At 34.5% G+C, this 26,077-nt stretch overlaps 1 protein-coding gene across 1 annotated transcript in view; it reads left to right on the forward strand.

Annotated features, from left to right (window-relative positions):
• LOC121411305 (guanine nucleotide-binding protein G(q) subunit alpha-like) overlaps window positions 1–26,077 on the forward strand; it is a 59,153-nt gene extending 33,076 nt beyond the window's left edge. The window contains exons 3-7 of the mRNA XM_041603958.1: window positions 3,458–3,612; window positions 13,190–13,318; window positions 14,854–14,983; window positions 17,191–17,344; window positions 19,426–26,077. Coding sequence (XP_041459892.1) covers window positions 3,458–3,612; window positions 13,190–13,318; window positions 14,854–14,983; window positions 17,191–17,344; window positions 19,426–19,616 — 759 coding nt within the window. The 3' untranslated portion in view covers window positions 19,617–26,077. The remainder of the gene's footprint in view (window positions 1–3,457; window positions 3,613–13,189; window positions 13,319–14,853; window positions 14,984–17,190; window positions 17,345–19,425) is intronic.

Below are 26,077 nucleotides of genomic sequence, written 5' to 3' on the forward strand. Positions count from 1 at the left end.
GGCACTATTTACTGTCATGGATTTTGATTACATATGTAGCTGATAATTCATCTAGTTGTATGGTGCACACATGATCAAGGTTGTGTCAAGTTTCAGGCAACAAAATTGATTTTCTTCTCATATTCTTGCTCTTCAGCGGCGTAATTCAGCATTGTTTTGATCCAATCATGAGCTTTTGTGACATTTAACGCAACTTCATTTGCGGGGTGGACAATGGGAAAGGCAAAATGGAGCCCCTGCTGGCTAAGTATGGACGGCTGAGTGCTGGATAGATACTGGGGTATTAACAGCGATTCAAAGTGCATGGGATCAATCAACACACCTGGGCAATTAACAAAACGTCTTCTTGAAAACTAAGGCTAGATATAAAAACACACGTGTGAAACAGACATTAACACTCACCAATCAAACAGCAAAAACAACTTGTATTTCAAGCAACATCATAATTCAAATACTGATCTGCGACTGTTAAAAAAAATGATTGTGATGCATATTATTTTTAAGTTTAAGCTCGCTTGCTTAAATGTCACCCTCTGTAGGTCAAATTATACACTTTCCTTGCCAAAACAATACACGCTATCGAACCGCGATTCAAAACATGCTTTAAAATAGATGCTCATAAATTTGTGTGTTTTCAAATTTGTGCTCTCCGGTCTTGCCGCGGAAATTAATGTACCGTGAATATTTATGAATTTACAGGAACTGTAAACAAAGTACATTTTTTATTGCAATTTTTAAATCCTCACAAAATATCCTTTGAGAAGAAGTTTATTTTTGTTTGGTCAGAGTAAATATTGTTCAGTTCCTACCATTTTTTTTATAGCGATACATGTACTGTGCGCTATCATTCAGATTTTTGTGATGAGACACAAAACCCATGGTCAGATTCAGCCTATAATCTAGGTGGAGGCTGCAGCATTTGTCTGCCTTGGCCTGTACGAGACTAATGCTGTTATGTAAAACATCAGCAATACGTGTCAGCCTGTGGGATTTTCATAACCAGAAATTCCCACTTGACAATTGCCGGTAAAAAGCCAACAAGAATTAATGCGAGATCAGGGGGGTGTTTCACAAAGATGAAGTACGACTGACATGTATGAGTCGCATTTAAAAATTCTTTTGTGCTTTATAAAAGACATGATCGCATTGTTCAGATCATGCAAAGAAGATGCGCACTACTGTGTATTGATCAATAAGATTGCGCATTTCATATCATGTACGCGTCAGGATTTTAGTGGGACTCAAAGTTATACTTAAATCTTTGTGAAACACCCCCCCCCCCCCCGAATACATGTATGTAGGCCGTGACTGCTTTGCATCTACTATGCATTATCTTCTACATCCGACTATAGGCTAAGTTTCATGTAACAGCATCAGATTGTAATGACAAAGACAAAAGCTGCAGCCTCCACCTGGATTATATAATAGGCTTTGCCAGATGTTTCAAGACATTTGCTCCGGCAACAATTGCTGCGGCAACAATTGCTGCGATTGAAAATCTGCACTTCAAGTAAAACATAAAACCTAACCTCCAAAACTAGATTAATCCTTATCTTTACATTATTCTGAACCAAGAACTCTATATATAAAAAAGTAATTTTAAGAATGCAAACTAGGATACAAAAATTACTGATACCAGACCTTCATATTTGAGGAGCGCTCCTAAAAAAAATAAGGAGAACAAAATATCGTGCTCCCCCAAAAAAATCACTAAAATTTGCTGAAATTGCACATGTTATATCTTTACACGTATATTCATGAAATAAATTTTCCATAATTCCTTGAAATGATTTTGATTTAGTTGGAAACTACCGAAAAAATGAAGAATGTTCACCTCTTTCCTGACTCTGATTTGATGTTTAACTCGATAAATATTGTAGTCCCATATCATAGATTTTCATGGTGTTGACCAAGTGTACAACGATTAAACGATCATTTTCAGTTAACGTTGCAACACCATGGAAGTCTACATGTGAGACTACAATATTTACCAATTGTAACATCATCAATCAGAGTAAAGAAAGAGCTGAATATTCTTAATTTTACTGATAGTTTTCAACTAAATCAAAATAATTTCAAGGAATTATGGAAAATAGATGGCGATTTCATGGATTTAGAAATGTAAAATGTGAAATTTTAGCAATTTTTTGTACAGTATTTTTTGTTCATTTTTTTTTAAGCAGGAGTGTGAGTGTAAATGTATTGACCCAGGCCTAATCACCACAGATTAATTAATAGCTACAAAGCTATTGCATTTACAATTTTAAGAAAAATCTACAATTCATCATGTAATACATGTAATTGAATTGATTTGAGCTCCTCAAGGAGAGCAATACTGAGAAGCTCAATTGAGCTCCTCGAAAAATTAAGGAGAGCATTTTATCTCTGGAGCTCCACGAAATTATAAACGTGAAGGACTGATTCCGCATAAAAGTAAACCAAGCATAATTAAATCAAAGTTAAACATAAGACATTTGTCAATGAGGATATTTTGATATTTATAAATTTTGTTATAAAGGGACTTGTCAGACATTTTATCTGACAAGTCCCATTTTATCTGACAGTGACCATGGTAACAGTGCTTCTCAACCAATGAAAATCAAGGAAAATGACATCTTTCTGGCCAAAAATGTTGATGAAACACTCCCCAGGACTTGTCGGATAAAACATCCAACCAGTACTTCTATGAAACGCTCCCCTGAGAAGTCATATTATGTTTTTTAGCTATTCATTATTAAAAACATTATCTTAAAGCCCATCTTTAGCTTTGGTGACCCCCCTCCTCCCCAGTGCATGTTACTATTCCATTTCATTACTAGATTATATCAATGCCTGTGCCCCACAGCAGTTGTTGTGTGAAGGATATAAACTGAAAATGTGTTAGATGTATATTGGATAAATCTACTGAATTTTACATCAGATTTTCATTTGATCGAGAGCCTGATTGAAATAGAATATAGATGTGAATTTTTTGTCTTGTTTGTAAATTCGCAAGCATGGAAAAGGCTGAAAAATTCAGGATGTTTATACCGTAATCTTTGTCAGTAGCTTTCTAATATACATTTACAAAATATGTTACGTAAGTGCTCAAACAGTTTTTTAAAATAAAAATAAAAACATTAAAGAGAGGGCACTATATTTAAATTTAAATTTGAACTGCAAGAAAATTGCCATATTAAGTCTTGTGGGTTCAAATGCTTTCAAGGACTATGACACTTTGTAACATTTTAATGTTCGATAAAACTTTAGTCTTGTTCATATTACTGACTTTTTACCAAAAAATTAAATTTCAAGCATGCTAGAACAAATAGCTGCCAGTATAAGAAACACTCCAAGGACAGTCTGTTAATGCTTGCATGCTTTTGTTTAGCAAATAAAAATAACACAAACAAGTGGGAGTAGAATATATGATTCCCATTAATTAATTTGTTTGTATCCTCTCATTTTTATCTTTCAGAAAAAAGCTCAGGAGGTCAGATTAATAGACCACGAAACAGTAACAACATTTCATGAGCCATATGTAGGTTATGTAGATAGTATATGGAACGATTCAGGAATTCAAGAATGTTATGACAGGAGGAGAGAATACCAGCTAACAGATTCAGCAAAATAGTAAGTATCATCATTGATTTTGATTGTTAAAGGAGAAATATATAGATTATGAATTTGACCTTATTATAATACATCACTGGAAAGGTAATGATGTGGGGATTATCATGTCATTTGAAAATAATTTTTTAAAATGCATAGGACGTAAATCACCAGTTACATGTATTAAGCGCTAAAATGCCTCTTCGAATTATGCCCAGAATCGGTCTCTGAAATGACTCTAATTTGATGACGTGTATGTGTGTACGAGAGACGTGATTGGCTCTCCCACGTCAATCTCCACTTGCGTGCAAAACCTGTTGCGAGGGTACGTTTTCTGTACACACACTGAATACTTCAATTGCAAAATTGAAGAAAAGCCAATGTTTATCTAGAAGTGGATTTTGAAATTGATGATTTTGAAGATGAAGAGATTGGTGATGAAAACTGTAGCTCCAGTGAAAAGCAAAGTGATTGGGATGAAGGTGAATTATGGGAATTGCGCCGATGATGATGAGTCCGACAATTTGACTTGCATGCCGATTCGCGACCATTCCTACCAACCCATGCAGCTGTAGGCTTGTAGCAACATGCAACATGCGTAGATTATTTAGACTTGATTTCGCCCAGCACCGTAGATCGTGTAAACAAACAATCAAACAGAGCCAGCTTGCTCGCCTTGATGGCTTAGAGAGTACTCAGAAAAGCAAGCAAGTTAAATTGTTGGACTCACCATTACCTGCATAATTCACCTTCATCCATGTCACTTTGTTCTTCACTAGAGCTACAGTCTTCATCATTAATATCTTCACAGGACTCGGTGATATATTGTGTTATCAGCGATATTTAGCTGGGCATATTCAACTAACATTGAAATCAAATATCGACCAGCACTAGGGGACAATGGCACTATTAATGAAAATGCTGCTTCCAGCCACGACTAAGTTTATATTACAAAAAAGCCATATGAAAATACACAGTATTTGTATGTTGCTCTTTCAGAGAAAAGTTATACTTAAATGGAATTTTTGTTTTTTATTCAGTCTTGTTATTGTATTTGAATCATGATTTTTAATGCCACATAAATTTTAGGTTTAAAGCGTTTTTAATTTTGGTAAAATCCTGAGACATGTATGTCACTGTACTTATGGAGGAATAGAATGTTAGAAGATTACGACAATTAAAGGTCAAGTCCACCCCAGAAAAATGTTGATTTGAATCAATAGAGAAAAATCAGACAAGCACAATGGTGAAAATTTCATCAAAATCGGATGTAAAATAAGAAAGTTATGACATTTCAAAGTTTCGCTTATTTTCAACAAAATAGTTATATGAACGAGCCAGTTACATCCAAATGAGAGAGTCGATGATGTCACTCACTCACTATTTCTTTTTTTATTGTTTGAATTATACAATATTTCAATTTTTACGAATTTGACGATTAGGACCTCCTTGCCTGAAGCACAAAATGTTAAAATAATGGAATTCCATGTGTTCAGGGAGGAATGAAACTTCATTCCACGTGACAATGACGAGAAAATGAAAATATTTCATATAATAAATTACAAAAGAAATAGTGAGTGAGTGACGTCATCAACTCTCTCATTTGGATGTAACTGGCTCGTTCATATAACTATTTTGTTGAAAATAAGCGAAACTTTAAAATGCCATAACTTTCTTATTTTACATCCGATTTTGATGAAATTTTCAGTGTTATGCTTGTTGAATTTTTCTCTTTTTATTCAAATCAAGTTTTTGTTGGGGTGGACTTGTCCTTTAAGCCTTGATTTGAAAACCAGTATTCAATCTGTGCTGCAGATTTGTTAAAGCTAGTGCACTGATAACTGTGGAAAGTGGCCTTGGTAAACTTGTATGAAAGAGGAATTACCGGAAAAGAAAAACCACAATATGTACAATAATGTACATGAGATCACAAAACAATTGTCTGTACTAGTGTACTGTTTTGTTCTGTCTTGCCCTGTCTAGCACACGGCAAAGAAAATACAAGGGTAATTTAAAGGGGAATGAAACTTTTGGAACAAATAGGCTTGTGTAGAAACAGAAAAATCAAAGAATAAGAATAAAGAAAGTTTGAAAAAAAAAATGCTAAAATGTCATATTTTACATCTTTAAATCCATGAAATGGCCATCTATTTTCCATAATTACTTGAAATTACTTTGATTTAGTTGAAAACTATCAGAAAAATGAAGAATATTCACCTCTTTCCCGACTCTGATTTGAACTTACTCTCGGTAAATATTGTAGTCCCACATGTAGACTTCAATGGTGTTGCAATGGGACTACAATATTTACCAAATTCAAATGCAAATCAGATTTGGGAAAGAGGTGAATATTTTTCATTTTTCTGATAATTCTCAACTAAATCAAAGTAATTTTAAGGAATTATGGAAAATAGATGGCGATTTCATGGATTTAAAGATGTAAAATGTGAATTTTTAGCAATTTTTTTTTTTTTTTTTAGGAGCGTGATATTTTGCTCTCCTTATTGTTTTTAGGAGCGCGGTAGGAGCGCCAGCATGATCACGCTCCTCAAAAATGAAGGTCTGCATTTATCTGAAAAATTATTCAATATCTTTAAAATCTGACATCATCATAAAAATGCAACCTTAAATCACTCTATACCGTAATTTTTAGCTCATCCGGCCCGAAGGGCAAGATGAGCTTATGCTGTGACGTGGCGTCCCTCGTCTGTCCACAATTTCAAAATGCTACTACTTCACCATTTCAAGTCTGATTTCAATTCTGTTTACTTTATATGATAGCACTAGGTGTGGCATTCAAAACTTCTACACAGAATTTTAAAATTCATTAAATATGCTAATTTATGCACATTTTTCAAAATTCACAAAAAATTGCTTCTTTATTTGTTGACCGATTTTGATTTTTTTGCTTCCATCTGGTAGAGCTTCATGAGGTTCACCAAACTTCTACACAGAATTTTGAAATTTTGACCAGAACAATTTTTATGCTAATTTATGCATATTTTTTAAAATTCACATAAAATGCTGCTTCTTCTTTATTTGTTGACCGATTTGGATTTTTTTTTCTTCCATCTGGTAGAGCTTCATGAGGTTCACCAATCTTATACACAGAATTTTGAAATTTTGACTAGAACAATTTTTATACTAATTTATGCATATTTTAAAAATTCACATAAAATGCTTTTTCTTCTTTAATTGTTGACCGATTTTTACTTTTTTCTTCTTCCATCTTGTAGAACTTTATGAGGTTCACCAAACTTCTACACAGATTTTTGAAATTTTCAGTAGAAAATTACTTAAGCTAATTCATGCGAAATTTATTCAGAAATCACAGAAAATGCCTCTTCTTCTTTATTTGTTGACAGACTTTGATATTTTTTCTTCCATCCGGTAGAACTTCATGAGGCCCACCAAACTTCTACACAGATTTTTGAAATTTTCAGTAGAAAATTACTTGTGCTAATTTATGCGAAATTTATTTAGAAATCACAGAAAATGCCTCTTTATTTATTTTTTCTTCCATCTGGTAGAGCTGCATGAGGTTCACCAAACTTGTACACGAAATTTTGTCTGGAAAATTATTTATTCTAATTTATGGAAAATTTATTCATAAATCACAAAAAATGTTTTTTCTTCTTCATTTGTTGATCAATTTCAATTTTGTTTGCTTTATATGATAGCTCGAGGTGGTGATACAAAATTTAGACATAGAATTTTGAAACTCATTGAATCTGCTATTTATTCATATATTTTCAAAACTCACAAAAATTACTTATTTATTTGTTGATTGATTTTGGTTATTTTTGTTCCATCTGAGAGCTACATTAGGTTCACTAAGGTTCTACACAGAGTTAAGAAACTTTAACTAGATAATTATTAATACTTAATTCATATGAAATTTATTCATAGATGACAAAAAATGCTTCTGTGTCATTTCTTCATCAATTTCAATTCTATATCCTCAATTTATGTCACCAATATAATTCACTACAGTGTCAACTTGGCTGAAATTAGAATTGTGTTAAATTGTGTTGCGAGATGCCGGATGAGCTCCACATCATTGATGTGCTAGTTTTTTAGGGTGAGATCAGTATGCATGAAATACGAAATATCGGCAAATTTGTTACCAGGCATTAGCACCCATTCCGACCAAAAAAAATCTGAACAAGCATCAGGAAATCATTATTTTGCAAGTAGAAATCATCAAAACTGTGAATGAAATGTGGTACTGACCAATTCTATAACATTTTGCAGTCCATCTGATAAAGTTCTCACATTTTGAGTTTGACTTTTTGTTTGATTCTTGACAAAACTTTTGTCCACGAAGTTGTAATTTTGTCTCGCCCACCAGAGGTGAAGGCGAGACTTAGGGATCCAAATGTTGTCCGTCCATCACAAATCTAATGACACATAACTCCGCAACCGTATATGTCGCTTTTCAACCAAACTTGGATGGTAGATGGACTTGGGGGACCTGCATGTTATGCTGCAGTCGGAGGTCACATGGTAAGGTCATTTTCAGGTCAACGTTAAAATTTACATGAAAGACTCTCTTTTGACAACTAACTCCGCAACCGTAAGTCACTTTTCAACCAAACTTGGATGGTAGATGGACTTGGGGGACCTGCATGTTATGCTGTAGTGGGAGGTCACATGGTAAGGTCAAAGGTCATATTCAGGTCAACATTAAAGTTTACGTGCAAGACTCTTATAAATATGACAAGTGTTATTCCATCCCAGTCATTTTACAATGAAGTTCCGATACAATTTTGTTGCGTGCCCTCGCAAATCACAATATTTCTGGTTATTTTTATAAGTGGGCGAGACACATAATTGCTTTTGCCTTGTTTTAGTTTACGATCTTGCCATCAATTTGGCAGCTATTATTTGAATTGGTTTTGTATTAAATGTGAATATTTTGTATTAAATGTGAATATTTTGTGTATGAATTGTAGTCTGAGGAATATTTTTTAAATGTCCGCAAAATTTGGACACACCATACAGATACCACTTGAGATAAGACGCGAATACATGCAAAGTAAATGACATGTGTATTAGCTGTGGCCATCTCTGTACGGGGTGTGGCGTCACACATATTGTAGCTCGACAGGGGACCAATGAAGGCAGAAATATGGATTGAAAATATATCATTTTTGAGAGATGATTTCTACAAGCCTCATTCACTATTTTGAAAGGGGAGATGATTTATCTGATTAGTAATACTTCCCCTTTACAATGATGAAAAAAATTCATTGTTATAAAATACTTAATGAAATACACCCAGACTATCAAAAGTCCAGTGAAATCCGGCTTAAAGCAAGGCCTGTGTAAAAGGGGCTGTACATGGTCTGCAACATTGAAAGGGAGAAGGACTTGGATAATAGGGGACTGTGAGAGGCATGAATAAACAGGGATAGAGACATTGATACACAAAGGGAGGAAAAGTGGGAGAGAGAGCAACCATAATCATTAAGGCATATTAAGTAACAAATGCTAGAAGGATAGAAAGGAAACATCTTATAAGCCTGTTGCAGTTTATGGAACTTGCCTGTGTTTAGTACCACCCCCGCATGCTGCAACCAGCCACAAATAGAGGCAGAAACCTTACCTTGATGTGTCCAGCTATCCCCTGTGCGTCACTGTCTGACGTCAGAGTTGGAGAGATCGGTCTGTAGCTGAATAAGAAGGAGCCTCCTCTGTGGAATACTATTTTCTCTTCTTTTTTTACCAAAATTTCTTGATGAAAAAGCCATTTACTTTCCCTAAATGGTTGTTGGTCATTTCACATAGGTCTTATGTGGGCCTGTACTATATTTTTTAATCACTAATTACATGTAGGGCCTACATTTTATTTTTTTACAGATACTAAACACACACTTAATAAGCAAGTCTTTTAGATTTCCCCTTTTTTCCAAAGCAATGTAACTTTTGAACAAATCTATTGTTAGCTAATTTGCCAGTGGTGTTGCCACACGTACATGTCACTGGTTTTAATTCATCGAGTCACGCATGAGTAAGCAAATGAAATTGAGGTTAACATGACATTTCAGAAGTTACAATGGTCATGGGGTATTTTTTCATAGGTCAGTGAGTTGAATTTTAGAATGTTCATCTTTTCACAATTTTTAATTGTAAAATCCATTCAGTTCATGAAAATATATAAACTAGACTTTTCTCAGCAAATTGTATCATAACATTAGATATTGCAAGTTGTAATCTCTGATTAGTTGGGTGAACACATTTCAAAAGTTAGGTCAGTTTTGCATAAGAGATGACCTTTGTTACTTTTGAAAAATGACAATTGGCTTTTGATACATACCTCACCCAGAATTTAAATCAAAACCATTTTGTTACGAAGTTATTTGAAAATGGCAAGACAGAAGGTTGGAATTTCCCAACCCTTCATGAGACTTCATCTCATTTGAAAAGTTGGAAGGTTATTTTGTTTACATGCAAGTCCTGTATACCTGTAAAATATTAAATTAATAGTAGAATACTTCATTATGAAATGTCAGTCTTTTAAAACAAAAACATATTCTGCTTTCTTGAACATTTTTTTGCTGTGATATATTTTGTGGTTGATACATGACATGGGTTGGATTCCCCAATTTCACTTTTTCATCATGTTTCATTTTTACAAGTACCAAACTGTGATTGTGTATTTATCCTTCTTGTGTAAAGGAAGCAGAGGTTTAGAAATTCACTCATATACCGGTATTCTACTCCCCTTTGTAAAAAAAAAAGATTCTGACTAAATCGATAAAGTCAAAAGACAGTATTTTTTTCATTTTTTAATGTTTTAACTTGGTGGATCATTGATCATGATCTGCTGTATAAAGGCCCCTATTTGTTTAGGTTCATAATTTTTCAGGGATGTTTCTTGCATTACATGTATCTACATTGATTGGTGTGTATGTGTACACAAGTACATGTACATGTATGTTGTGTTCTGCTAAGGCTAGGCTCACCATCTATGTGTAGTAGAGCTCACTGCAGCTTGCTACATGTACATGCTCGATCTTATATCCCACATTGTCAGTGCATAGAACAGTATTCAGGTATGGCACTGTGTGTGGCGCTGGCAGTTATACATGTATAGCAGACCATTGCCAATAGTGAGTGTGCGTGAATAATAGGGCTTGCATCGGGAGTCTGTGAAAGGGTGCGTGTTTGCTATGCTTTAGTTGTGGTGCATAATATATGTCTGCTGAATTTGTGCGCATTACATCTGTACTGGCCACTCTCCTCTGTTGCTCAGATATCTCCATTCTGAAAAGAATTCAGACATGTCGTTTGAATGGGAGAATACAATCGCCTTGGTTATTGACATAATTCTAACATTCTTTTTACTTGTTATTGCCTTGACTCTTGATTAGATTGGGTGCTCTCTGCTCGACATTACATGACCTACTACATTAATGCAGCCTACACTGTTTCTAATGTAAATAATTTTTGGGAAGTAAGGGGGGGGATCCCAACATTTTGTTGAGTTGTTGAATTCAAGATTGCTTGACAGAACCAACCCTCCTCGGTAAAAGCATAGTGAAGTAGCAGGGCCTACACGTTATGTGCTGAAATAAGTATTCTTCTCTTTTACCAAGGTGTTATAATAAATGGAGTACCATACAAACATTCCCTTGAAGCCTTTGATGCCCCAAAGATAATAGGCCTATATGTCAGGCATATGGTTCTTAGATTTTTCTTGCAAAGTTTAGACAAAAGATTCCTGCCAACTATAGACAAGCTGGCCAGTTACAGAAAGATGTATGCTCTTCTGGTTGGATGATATGACCAGACACATTGATCACTTTGAAATACAGGGGAAAGCAAAAATTAATGTTTCAATATTTCTTGAGTTATGATTTTAAATAAATTGATTAGCTGCATGTGGCTGCAACTGTGACATAACATTGTAAAAAGATTTATTCCAACAAATTGTTGGAAGTTTGTGGAAATTTGTAAAATGTTGATTAAGATGTTTTCATTTTTTTTTAACGTTTGAAACTTATCATTCCATTAAATTTTTCACTGACTGTGTATATAGGCCTATATTTTGTCATGTATTTGATTCACATTTTGTGATCAAGTAAAATCGGGAGTATTCCAAGTTATCTATTTAAATACATGCAAATTCAAAGGCTACTTCTATATTCTCTTTTAATTCTTTATGAATTGGAAACTGCATTAATTAGTTTGCTTTTCATTATGACTTCATTCTTGAATAAGTGCCTTTGCAGCTTTAGCTATAAAAAATGTCAGTGTGGTATGTATAATTATGCAACCTTGAATGATGTTTTCTTTGCTCTCTTTTTCAAATAGTTGGTATTAATGTGAACTTTTGTGAACTGAATCTTAATGTTTGTCTCAAAAACCTCTGGTCATTCTACTCATGAATAAAGGGGGAAGGGGTATAAATAGCTCAAACACTGTAGAGATTACAAACATTTGGGACAAATATATATTTTTAAATTTAAGTAACTTAGGTTTACATGAACAGGTATATGAGAAAAGTCTGCCCAACTGCCAAACTATAGATATAAAAAACCACAAAATTTCACACAAATGAAATTTTGTCCGAATGTACAGAATTACTTGTAGTGTTTTAGCGGGTAAATAGCAATATCGGCCCACTGGGAGAACAGTTTCGGAACTGAAGTGGCTACCCTGGGTAAAACATGACATTTTATGAGCAATATTCTGAAGATGTTCATCATCGCGGTGAATTCAATGGAGTAGGCAATTATTCAGTTGTCTCACCAAGTGGTTGAAACTTTTAGAGAGAGTTACGATGTTCCGCGCTTACGGCAGGCTGTCACCAACGTCCGCATACACGCTATAACCTTTGCCCTAACACTAAGTCTCCATCACTTGACAAAGTTGAACAGTAGCCAAGGAAACATCATGAAACTACAAGTTTCAACCACTTCTTGAGACAACCAAATAATCGTCTTCTCCAATGAATAATTTGTAAGGTTTTTTTTGGGGGGGAGGCTCAAAAAGTTAGTTTTGAAATTAACCAAGTGTACCATCAGTAACACACACATAAATGCTTATGTGGTCAACTGCAATGTACTCACCATTGTATTTTCTTGCGTGCTGATACGGACAATGTCATTTAAGACTTGATCTTTTTGAGCCAAAAGAAGTAATGCTTATGCCACAGGGCCACCTCAAATACCGAAACATGTTACAGAGAAAATTTTAATGGAGACCTAAAAAGTTAAATGATGCCCCCTTAATTTATTCTTCCTCTATTAGTCTGCACTAATAAACATGTCTGGACTGCATTCCAATTTGTGAAATATATTTCCAGTAATGTACAGCAGACTGCCTTTTTCTTCTTGCTTTCTTTTCTATATTTGTACAAATCAGCTTGATTTTGGGGTGTACTTTAAAAGTAGCATATATAATAGGAGCTCACCTATGAAAGGAGAATAGTGGCAACTCATTGGTGTTTTTGGTTTGCCAGGTATTGATTTATTTCTAATTTTGAACGGTGAATTTTGTTTCATATTATATTGATTGTTGTTGCATCATAATTCTAAACTTCAATTAATATGTACCTTTTTCTCTTGTTACCCTTTTTTACCCATTTCAGCTACCTTAGTGATTTAAAGAGAATTTCAGATCTAAACTATATACCTACGGAACAAGATGTACTCAGAGTAAGAGTACCCACAACAGGAATCATTGAATATCCATTTGATCTAGATTCAATTATTTTCAGGTGAGTGTTTGTGAAGTATGCTATAATGTGAAAATTGAAAAGAAAATCACTTGAACAATTGCTAATTACTAGTGCTGTTATTGATAACCTCTTTATCGCTAGTCCTGTTGATAATTGCATGTTTTTGCCACTCGGTGATTATCGATAACCTTTCTCTCATCGATATACCCGCTATTATGCAGGGCCAGTGATTTTCCGTGATCACGGAAAACCGACAGAATATGCGGCCATTTGAAACAAAGTGGCTTTTCAAACGGAAAATCACCGAAAATATATTTTTCCTCAAAATGCACAGGAAAGCTACAAAAATCACTCCACAATCTCAACAAAATATGATTACTTACTGGCCACAAAACACGATATCCCTTCATTACAATCATGGCAATTCAAATTTTGTGACTGCCCTCGACTCAATCACTTGATTATATTGAAAACATTCATAAGTGCAAGGTTAATTTAGCGACCAAAACAAGTACCAAATAGCGTAGAAGCAACATGGCCGTTTGTTGCTGCCGCTACGTTTGAAAATGTAACCGCACGAAATCCAAAATGATGGATGGGTGAAAGTCGTTGACTGCTCAGAATGATGTCTAAAAAGCCCCCAAATTAATAAAATTTCATCCAACCCTAAAATAATGCTTAGATATGAAAGGTGAGGATGTATTCATGCTAAATTTTTTTTACAATATGTAATGTACTTGTTTAGATTCGATGAACATGTATTTTGAAGTGTTGTTGGTACAGTGACAGATACAAATTTTGACCAGCTCCAGTATTGTGACAGCGCTAATCAATGCAATCGGTATTGATTTTCTATGTAATAAACGGAATTGTCACCTATTAGTAAAGTGTTCTTTTGTTGATAGTTGTCGATATCGGTAAGATAGGTAGCACTACTAATCATTGAAAGATTCAATATTATACACCATGTGAAAGTGTGTTTTATTCCTAATAATTCAATATAAATTTTTGTGTGGGACCTCTTTATACTTGGATCAACATGTAGAGCATTGTTTTATGGAGTGCAAAAATTACCTTGTGCAAAAGTTATGCCTATTGAATGCTATCATTTGAGGCTCTTACACATGAGGAGTTTCTACACACACAAATATCAACATCCATTGACCAACCAACATCTTTTGTCCTGGGGCCCATTTGCAAAGAGTTGCGATTGATTAACTATGGACAGCCAGCAAAGTCAACATATAAAATGCATGTTTGTTCAATAGATTTTCTAGATATGAATGTATATCCATGAATTCATTGATTTCTTGACAATTTGGTGCGTTCTCCTTTGTTTACAAAGGACAATCTGCTAATTTCTTGTAGAAAAAATTATGGCACTGATGGATTTCCATAGAACTACAATTGATTGGATCAATCGTAACTCTTTGTTATGGCAAACAATTTTTTTTTTGGGGGGGGGGGCTATCCAAATCCCAATACTAAATTTCTGTATTTCTAAATCCTGTATCAAAATTTGCGAGTATGACTTTACACTTGATAATTGATCATGTTTCCTAATTACTTCACAGGATGGTTGATGTTGGAGGTCAGAGGTCAGAACGACGAAAGTGGATTCACTGTTTTGAGAATGTCACATCTATAATGTTTCTAGTCGCCTTAAGTGAATATGACCAATTACTTGTCGAGTCAGATAGTGAGGTAAGTTTTAAAAAAAAATATATAGTAAACTAATTAATGCTAGGGTTATGAATTGACAATTGAGTTGAAAAACAATCTTGATTATCTAAACATGTTGCTCATCAAAATACAGTATCCAACTGAAATGAATACATTCATGTGAAAGTTTGTACATTTCAGTGAAACTCAAAATGCTGTTTTGAATTAGCAAATTCACAGAAAATGTATGAAATGGACATTGTTTAATATTAATAGAGGCACAAAGTAGTTATTCACTTGCTTAATACTTTAAATAGTGCCGATATATGAGAAAATGGTTTCCAAAGAAAAAGTATTTTAATTTCAACATTGATTTTCAGTAGGTTAACATTTACATTGTGAGAAGCAACCACTTTCTATCACGGAATTCTTTTAATATCATTTTACCCCTCTTTAATGACATCTTGCATGGACATGTTGTTGGTCAGAAATGCATGCCTCTTAATTGGTGGTATGGTTTATGTGTGTTAGAAAGACATCAACACCAAGAATGTGTCCCATTCAACTTGTCAGATAAGCATTCGCTTTCACGGAACACCAATATTTTACTTGTAGAATGTTACGGCCATGTCAAATATGCAAATCTAAAGTGAAAGGTCATTTTCAGGTCAACGTTGAAGTTTACATGCAAGACTCTCTTTCTCCGCAACTTTACGTCACTTTTCAACACATCTGGATGGTAGTAGGGCTTGGGGGACCTGCATGCTAGGGTCATTGTCGCCATGATATTGTATTTTTTGTCAAATTTCTATGTGAGCTCTATATATGGCAATGACGGATGACGCGGTGGGTTCGGGGATACATTTGCTCGGCTGCGCGACCCGCCGAGCATCTCTAGTCTGACTTTGATTATATTTTGTGCAGAAAAATCTACATACACATTTTGACCCCAGACTGACTAATACGTCAGTTTTAATCTGGCTATGCCTTGTGTATATTGTAATCTTGGAACCATGAGTAATATTTTTATTTGTCTACTCCGCACATGTAAAAAGAAAAATATGAACAATACAGTCCAGCCTCCCTTATCCGGACACGTTGGGACCACAGGGATACCAGTTTTCAGGCAAAAGCCTGAATTCAGGCTCTGGCAATTTATTTTCAGGCCATAGTTGTAGTATTTTTGTGTACAAAATATTGTATTCTAGGTGATTTTCAGGCTCTCTGATCAATTCCAACTGGCATCCCTAGGACCAGCACTAATATGGATAAAAGGATTTATCTGGATCTGGGAGACCCAATATTATATACACGCAGCTGCCTCCCCTATGGTAGCCACACTCATCTATTGTAGTGGGCATACACAGACAGTATTCACTGCAGTGTCAGTGCAAATTATAGGCATTTTTTATGGAAATGAAATGAATTTGTTACCAAAACTCTTGGATAATTTACCTGCTTAAATGATCGAGGTATACATAGAGCATACCTTGAAAGAAAGAGAATGACTTGCTGAAACTAAGTTATAAAATAGCTTTGCAAAGTCAGACATTGTTATGACTGTAGGCTCAAACTAGATAGATGGTGCTGTCCGTATCGAGGCCTAGCGCTAGGTAGTGTGAGACTTTTTTTTTCTGTTGTTTTTCCTGGAAAAAAAAAGAGAATGTGATGAAATGGTTGCCCTGCGCCCTGATTTACTGGAAAATTATCCTGTCTAAGTTCTTTTGATGATTTGAGTAAGATATTTTCATAAAAAACAATGACGTGGTTGTAGGTAGGCTATATTGGAAAATGTACAATCAAAGTGAGTTTGCGTAGGATTTTTTTTAGTTTAGATTGAAATCTCCATATCTCATTTGCCCATGAACTAAATTGAAAATAATGAAAAAATTATCGGCAAGTGTGCGTCCGGATAATAGATCCAGATAAGGGGAAGCCGGATAAGATAGGTCGGACTGTATATATTTATTTTTAAAAGCTCAATGATTATTTGGAAGGCATGAGAAGGATATTGTTTTTTTTTTTTTTACCTTAAGTTTTGAAGTACTTGGGATGGAGATCTTATACATTTGACATAGGCATTGTGTATAATTATTTTGCCAATTATTACTAGTATGTTTGCCCATCAGCTCGACATTTTGCCTTGATGTGACACACTTTGTAGTGGTTTACTGATTTGCCAAAAAGACCAGCTCATCAGATATCAAATGTCAGGTGTTTTAATTTACTCTGACCCCTTTTGCACACAGAACCGAATGGAGGAGAGTAAAGCACTATTTCGAACCATCATCACATATCCCTGGTTTCAGAATTCATCAGTAATTCTATTCCTCAACAAGAAGGATCTACTGGAAGAGAAAATCATGCATTCACATCTTGTAGACTACTTTCCAGAATTTGACGGTGAGTATGGTTATGGTCGTTTATTTTTTTTTGGGGGGGGGAGGTAGCTAGTCTGGCTCAGCTGGGACAAAACAAATTATTTGGGATGAAAAGTGAGCATAGAGCTAAGAAAATATTCAATGTAATTCACAAGATATTCTGATCACACCATAAAGCCAATGGGGATATACAATACCATTAGGTGTTTTGGGAGTATGGAAGTTTTAAATGGAGCTTCAACAAATCATTGTAGATTTCAAGGGGAGTAAAACATACAAGAAAGTTCAGGTTATCAAATGTTATGAACAGGGTTACCTAAAAAAAGCTCTGATGAATTACCTTGAGTTTGACTGTAAAGCAGAATATTCTCTGACGTTACTTGGTTTGAGACTTCTTAATCATGGTATCCGTCCATCCAGATGGATTTTCACAAAGCTGTAAGTTATTTATTATGCATGATTTAGTCACAACTGGTGACCCTTTCTTGGGCTGAAAAACATTACTGTGCAGCTGACTTGAACAAGAACATGTTCCAGTCATACATAACACCACCCAGACATAGAAGCTAAACCACCTCAAGTGATTTTTTTTTTTTGGGGGGGGGGAGGAGTATGTTACTCTTTTCCTCTTTTTTTTTACATTGTGATCCAGTAGAAGAAAGGTAACAGATTTTGATGGTTAATTTTACATGGTCTTGATCTGAAGCTAGCTCATGAAAATGTGTCTTTTAATAGGTTGAAATAGGAAAATACTGAGGTGCTATACAGTCAAATCAATAAGTTTTTGTCATTTGCTTTATATGAATTTTCATGTCAGATTTGGGAATCACAGTAGTTGTCTGCTCTGTGTGAAGTATGTTAGACTTCACCCACTTCAGTCCAGCCTTCAATTAGTGACCTTCCTCCTTGAAACATGTAATAAATCAACCAAAATGAATTTCAAGATTTCAGTACGTTTTTAAAAACAGCTTTAAAAGGATATGTGGCTTGTCAAAATTGATAAGCAATTCTCCATGCAGTGAGGAAAATTTAAGTGAGAGCTTCAAAGATGAAGGAGAATTTGAACAAAGTTCCCTTTTGGCCCTTCCTAGGTTAAACCTACTTTTAATGTCATTTATTCAAACAAAATTATCCAAACCACTTTATGAATATCAGCAATGCTGAAAGTTCAGCACACAAATACTGGAAAGGGGTAAATTTTCAATCACTTACTGGCTTGTTTTGAAAGGCAACTTCCTTCATTTTTTGGGGGGGTAATTGTTTTGTAACAAATTTTTGTGGTGTCAAAATACGATTTATGTGACTGTCAAGGTTTTTTTTTTCTTTTTTAATATTTTCATTTTGTTCAGTCACTAGGCTATTTAAAGAGTTTATTATGGCAACTTCACAATCTGTCTTTTCTTTCTTAATATCAAGAATTAGTTGAACATTGCTGCTGTCATGCGTCCATTTGGGTTGCAGTGAAGTGGACTTCTATTGCACCGTATCCTGCACAGCTTGTAGATTCATTGTTCTGCTGCTGCTCTGAAATGCATGAGGAAATGAATTCTTGCATATCTTTCTATTGTAGGCAAACAATAAAAGGGCATGTAGCATGTCTTTTCTGAATGATATGAGGAAATAGTAGGATAATTATATGGCCTACATGTAGGCAATGATTTTTTCTTTGAGATTTAATGTGTTCTCATTGATCATTTTCTTACTTTAAATTTTTTTAGCATGAAAAAAATAATTTTTCAGGCAGATTTTTTTATCTTTGTTTTTTTGCAAAGTGATCAAAGAGATATTCAGTCTTTTGTTTTTATAGCTTATGGAAATTATTTGAAAGTAGGATAAATAGGAAGATTTCAATATTTTTGCTACAGATGAGGTAATAATTCAGAGAAAAGAGAAAAATCATGAGAATAAATGAATATGTTTATCGTGACCATTTTCTTTTAGGTGTAGGTCCTGTGTATTTTTTAACAGTTGCATTTTATAGGAGCACAGACAAACTTGAACCAACATTGCCTTGAGTGGTTCAGATGACTTCTGTCTTAACATATTTTTCTTTTCTTTTTCTTTCTTTACATATTTGCTGATCCCTACAATGTACGTGAGCAGGACCGTCAAGAGATGCAACAGCAGCAAGAGAGTTCATCTTGAAGATGTTTGTTGAGCTGAATCCGGACAGTGACAAGATCATCTACTCGCACTTCACATGTGCGACCGACACGGAGAATATCCGATTTGTGTTCGCTGCCGTCAAGGACACCATCCTCCAACTGAATCTAAAGGAGTACAATTTGGTGTAGCAGCCGGCAAAGACTGTCATTGCTGTGTCCACTCTGCCCGGCTGGCATGGGCTCCTTTTTGGCCTAGCAAGTAATAAATTGACCTGCCCTCTGCTGGCCTGTGTCTCATTGCCCAGTAGTTGTGGTTGATTTACCCTATCAGTACACAGAAATCAAACGAAAGACAATTTTTTTGTATTGGGGACGTGCACTATCGACTTGTACCTGAGAAGACCGTGCATTTTTTCTTTTTGTCTTACGTGTTGGGCGAGAGCTCTTGTGTTAGGAAATCAAAATAGGAATTAATTAATTGTTATCAATGCTGAAAAGCTAGTGGATGTGTTGCTACAGTGATGGAATATTGAAGACATCGTTGAAAGCTCGTCTTTAATGAAAGGAAGCCATGCAGTTCTGCTGGACCCCTGGCCGGCTTGTAGCTCCACCCTATGTCGCGTTTTGCAGCTACTAGAGGAAATTCGCCTTGTTTGCTATTTTATGCTTGGATCAAAACACATGGATCGCCAACACACAGCTGGATAAGCCAGAAATTAGTGGAAAATATCTCTTTTTCAACAAATTCTTCTCGCCTTGATAATGTTTCTGTTGCTTTGAGTTCTGAAGATCATCTGTTGGGATATGTCAACAAGCAGCAAAGACAGGCTGCGCCAGTGTCGCAATACATTCTTGCTTCTCTTGCCAGGGCGTGGACAAGTATGAGAAAACTTTCCTCTTGATTGTGGAACAGATCGATGGAGAGATCCAACCAGATGAAACAAATGAGAACCGAATAATGGAATGATTTGTATGTTAGGCCAGTATAATGGCTATGAAGAAAGTGTGGTTTAGAAAGGGAAGTATTTATTTTGAAGCAGCAACTCACTGCCATACAATGACATTGAAAACTGCCTGTCTACTCTATTCCTTTTTCTCATATTCATAATCTGCCTTCTAAATCTCGTAATTTCTGTTTCTGATCTCTGACGACCTTACTATCTTTTCTGTCATCCTCCCATCTCTTTGTCTCAAATTTTTCCCCCATGAATTTTCTTCTTCCCTTTCTATGTCCATTTGCTGAATACATGTATATTGAAAAATCTTACATAAAATACAGCAAACCAGCATTTTTTTTTTTTTGAAGGAATGCATGAAACTTTATGCTGAAAATGAATAGAAAAAAATTGACCACATTCTTTCAAGAATCTTTATGTTGCGGTTTTTGTACAAATTGGCATTTATTTTCCATTGTTCAGCAGGCAAGTAGTTGGCAATAGGTGAGTTACTGCTTACATCAACCCATGTCTTTGCTTAACTAGAGAAAGATGTGCATTGTTTTGTGAGAATTGCTATCCTTACACCTTGATTTGCCAACTTACTGGCAGAGCATAGCATGTGGTTTCTCATCAAACAGAGAGAAAGAGGGGGAGAGAAAAGGAAAAGAAGACAACCATTCAAATTTGATAAAAATTAACACATGCAATTTGCACAATTTATAAATTTTCATTTCTTTTATATATCTATATATATGCATTATCAATGAAATCTTTAGATCGTGTTTGAAATTACAAAAAAATAAATCACTTTTGCCAGTCCCAGTGTTTACTAGGAAGCACTTCTAGGTTGTCAAAAGACTACTTAGCTACCACTGTGAGCTATTCTTTTTTTAATTCATTACCTGTGTTAATAAGTTTATTTTTCCCAGAAGATAAGTTTTGGTTAATTGCTGGGATTTTGTACAAATGGCAGCTGACTGCATTTTACAAAAAGTGTATCTAAAACGAGCAATTTAGATTTTTGTTTCAAAATTTATCTTTATCAACTCGACAAATGTCATGCATCATTTTTTTTTCAAATTTGAAGAAGTAATCTGAAGTGGTGAGGATTTTGTCAAACAATTAATGCAATTTTATACATCTGCTTTACAATCTGGAGTCCTTTCTTTGTGGATAGATAGTTCAAATTTTTTGTTCATGTAGTGTGGTATTTAGCCATGTTAATAAGCAAAGAGATTGAGCCAAAAGGTTGCCTGTTTTGTTTATTTTGCTGTTTGCTATATTATGAATAATGGCACTTTATTTAAAAAAAAACAACCTTTGTTCAATTTTTACATCATGTTTCAAACATTTCCATTATATTTTAGTGAAGAATAAAAAAAATCTAGTACTTAGCAAATGTTATTGCACTTATCACATTACCTCCCTCTTTTAACAATTTCATTGATAAGTGACTGCTGTTTTGATATTCTAGACGATTTAATTGATTGACATGGTTTTGTGCTCCCAAGGAATGGAAGAGGAAATAGTATTCATCAAATTAGTTAATGTATTGCTCCTTCAGCAATCTGGAATTGGAATGAATTTGATAGGCATTTAGGCATTCACTGTCACTGGTTTAGAACCCAGAGATGTGATTGATAATGCTGAAAAAGACGGCCAATTACTGGTAATTTTGTCATGGCAGGTTTTAATACAGATGTTTTGATTGGCTTAGCATTCTATTCAGTGTTATTAACTCCATTTCAATTCCTAAACAGTTCTGAATTAATTGAAGGTGGGGTTATTTCTGGATAAATTAACATAATGAAAATTGCACACAAAGGGGAGGAAGGAAAAAAAAGGGAGTTAGAAAGAATAAATAGGTCAGTTATAGAACCAGCAAGTGAGATAGATTATACTATTGTATCACTTTAGAATTGCTTCACCACATACAAAATGGCTTGATGATTTGCCGAGTTGCACGTCTATGCTGTCATGAATTATAGTGATCACAATATTAAGCAAAATAAAAGATATGATATGAAGTTAGTTGAGGAAAATTAGTTGAAAATGCTTCTTTGAATAAAAAAAAGTGAAGGCTTTGCATTGTAGCCTTCTCTCGTATCATCGGGAACAAATTGTGACTCTTTAACATGTTACTTGATTCATTAACATGAAATGCAATGTGTATTTGTTTGAAAATGGACCAAAGAAGTCACTATCTACGTAAAGACAAAAAAAATATAATTTTTACTTTCATGCATTGATTCAAGGAGTTGTTTCTTTTCTTCTTTTTTTTTCTTTTCTAGTTTTCTTAATGTATGATAAAGATTATTTTTTCCATTTGTTTATTTCCAAACATTACAACGAACTCACTACTAAATCTAAAGCAAACTCTCTGAGATATTAGTCTTTTTGTGAATTGCTAGGTTCTGCATTCCTTGAGTTTGTAAAGTTGTAAAAAGAATTTTGAAATCAGTACGTACAGTGTCCAAAGTAAATTATTTATTCAGAAACATACTATTTTGTGCACATAATATATGCTTTATTCTCAATTAGACACCTCCAGAGTGTTTTTGATATTATTTAATAAGTACTATGCTCCTTAAGTATGTTGTGAAAGTGAAACAGATTTCTTGAAATGAGCTTTGTACCCTGTCCATACTCCAGAGTAATAATCTCTTGAAATTTACAAGTTTGTAACATTTTGAGGTTTTTCTTTTCTTTCTTTCCTTCTCCAGTTAGTGAACATCTTAAAGTACTATTCTTGAATTGAAATGAAAATTAAATTTTCTTTTGTTTGGCAAAAGAATCAAAATAGTTGCATGAATAGGAATTGGTCAGAAAATTCCTTGTTATATCATTGATTGTAAGTATTTATACGCAAGCTGCCTCAGTGCTCAATAGGAGAGTATGGATCATTACATAACTAACATTTAAAAATAAGAAGAAAAAAAAAGAACAAGAAACAGAAAATCAAATAAATCAATCATATGATAGAGTACTCTTGCATTTTGACGTTTTGACTTACATAACTCAGACACTTTTTATTCGTTAAACTAGATTGTCTATTGAAGAGTTATTGGTTAAGAAGAAAAAATGTGGATCCATTTTTAATCATGAAATAAATCAAATACTTATTTATACTTAGATCATGTTATGGAATTGAAACAAAATAAACAAGAGTACTCTTGACATCACTTGTCATGGATTATTGTTGGTCATGGATATCGTTTTTGTGATTATTTGATGCAAGGGGAATTATAAAGTGAGGGGAGATATGCTTCATACTCGCCAGAAGAATTGATGCACATTAAATGTATCATGTAGACAAATGCTGTTTTAATATTAGAATTATACATATAGAATCTTAGGTTGTAGTATTAGTAATGTTCTTTTTTCTTATAAAGAAAATATTCATTTGGCACAACTCTACCAAACATTGTGATGCAATGGTAATTATTTCATTTTCAGTAAATGGTTTAAGGTTAGCCACATGATGATATCGGTTGAGAGTGTTTTTATTTTTTATTTTGTTTTCTAAAATTTTAAATCATTCAGGTTTATATAGATTCCATTTTATTAAATTGGGGAAATTTAAGCAAATCTACAAGAAAAAAAAGTTATATAGATTGTATGATATTTTATTATGTATTCACCTTTGGAAGCAGATTGGCTTCATTTTTAAATTACAAATGAGAATGTCTACCCGTCTATTATTTGCATAATTTTTAATCTATTTCACTTACAAAAAACAAATATGAAATACAATTTTTGCATATGTTCAACATGTTTAACAGACCAACCGGTTTGATGTAATATTGCATTTTTGTTGATGTGTATTAGGATGTGGACAAAGGCTTTTTTCCCTATTTTTCCAATCAAGTTGATCTGGTCTAATTTAATCATCAACTTTACATCATTGTGTGTACATTTGCCAAGTTAACTCATAGAATGCATTTTAGTATGCAGATGAGGACTTAGTAGATAAGAAATTTGTTATTTATTGAAATACCTTGAAAGAAATGATTGGAAAAAAAATATTCTAATGACCCCAACTTTTCAATCTCTTCAATTAACTTACTAGAAAAGGAAAATTTTGATATAGGTAAATATTGTTGTGGAAATAAGGGCTCGCTCTTTGCGGCGGTGTAATTATCAGTGTACTATTGTTATACAAGTTTGTGAAGAGTAGAGTTGCCGTGTGAAAGGATCTTCTTCATGAATGTTCTGGCAGGCCAGTTGCTCATTAAGCGGAGGAGGTGCGTTCTCATACGTGCCAACCTGCGATGCTTGTTTTTATTTTTTGGGGCCTGGTACATCACGGCCAACCCTGCTTTTTTCTGTCTTGTGTGAATCAGTTCTTACTGGTGTCTTCTGTATCCAAGATCTTTAAGTTATTTCTTTTCTTATCTTTTTTTTTAATTTCTAACAAAAGGTTGTAATAACCTGTTGAATAGGTTATTTATGTTTCTCTTTTTGTCTTTTGGGAGAGAGTGTTTTTAAGTGTGTGTGAGTGTGACAGTGCATGTATGTGACTGTGGGAGTGTGCCTATGTTCATGCAGTATGTATATGAGAAACAATCTTTTTGTCCCAACTGTCTTTGCATGTGTGAACAAGGAAATAACACAAGATTTTGAAAATGTGTGTGAGGACTCTCTTTGTGTGCCAGGATGTGGAGTGGTTGTCGCTGTATCTGGGCGTGGATGAGGGTGCGAGCACGTTAGGGTCAGTAGTTATATTTAATGTACCGTGTGACATTGCTGCACTCTAATTTAAATGTTTTTTCCAATGAAATTTTGGTGTATTTTACTAGGTATTGTGGCTTTTATGTCTTAACTACTATTACTATACCTACCACTTCTACTGTTACTGCTATAACTACGTCTACAGAAACCATTACTACTACCACCACTACTACTACAACTGAAACTACTACTACAACACGATGAAGCTGTGGGTACCTCTGATTAGCAGAGACCCAACGTCCATGCTTTATCACACAGCACTTCATCTTTTTGCATACACCAAATTGACCCAGTTGATTTGGAGCTGCCACTTGTGTATATGGCTTTGACTAACCAATGAGTTCTATAATGGATGGTGCCTGTGTCCTATGTAAAGTAGACTTCCCAAGACTTAAAGAATATTCAGTGTTGTTTGTTGTCATCATGTCTGTTGCCCTAACTGCAAATTGTTTTTACAAAAAATGATAATAATATTCAAGCGGTGCTTGTTTCACCGCTAGTTTTACAAACTGTTGTATGGTAGTTGTAATGAATATTGATTAGTAAGATCATTGTACTATGGTAGCCAGAGTCGGGGTATTACGAAAAAATACAAATAACGGAACTGCACAATTGACTTGGGAAGGAGATGTGGGAGAAAGAATTTTTTATTGTTAAAAGAAGATAAAAATAGATGAAGTTGTTACAAGATCCAGAGATAAGATGGACGTTTACTTTTTTTAATTTTTTGAATGAGGTGCAATTGTTATCCTTTAGAGAGAAAATTGTCATTTAACAAGACTCAGAAGAAAATTTGGCAAAGAAAAAAAAAGATCAAAAAGTGGAGGAATTGTGCCTCTTTATGTGGCATACACTTGACTACAGTATGTATACCCACCCCCTCCTTATGAGAAAGATTCTGTCTTTTTCCTGTGCAGTGTAACGAAAGCATTCATGTTGCGAGTTGTCTCATGATTAAACTCTTGACCGTTGTGACAAAAA

This window comes from Lytechinus variegatus, chromosome 3 (genome assembly GCF_018143015.1).
Source record: "Lytechinus variegatus isolate NC3 chromosome 3, Lvar_3.0, whole genome shotgun sequence".
NCBI classification, from domain to species: Eukaryota; Metazoa; Echinodermata; class Echinoidea; order Temnopleuroida; family Toxopneustidae; genus Lytechinus; species Lytechinus variegatus.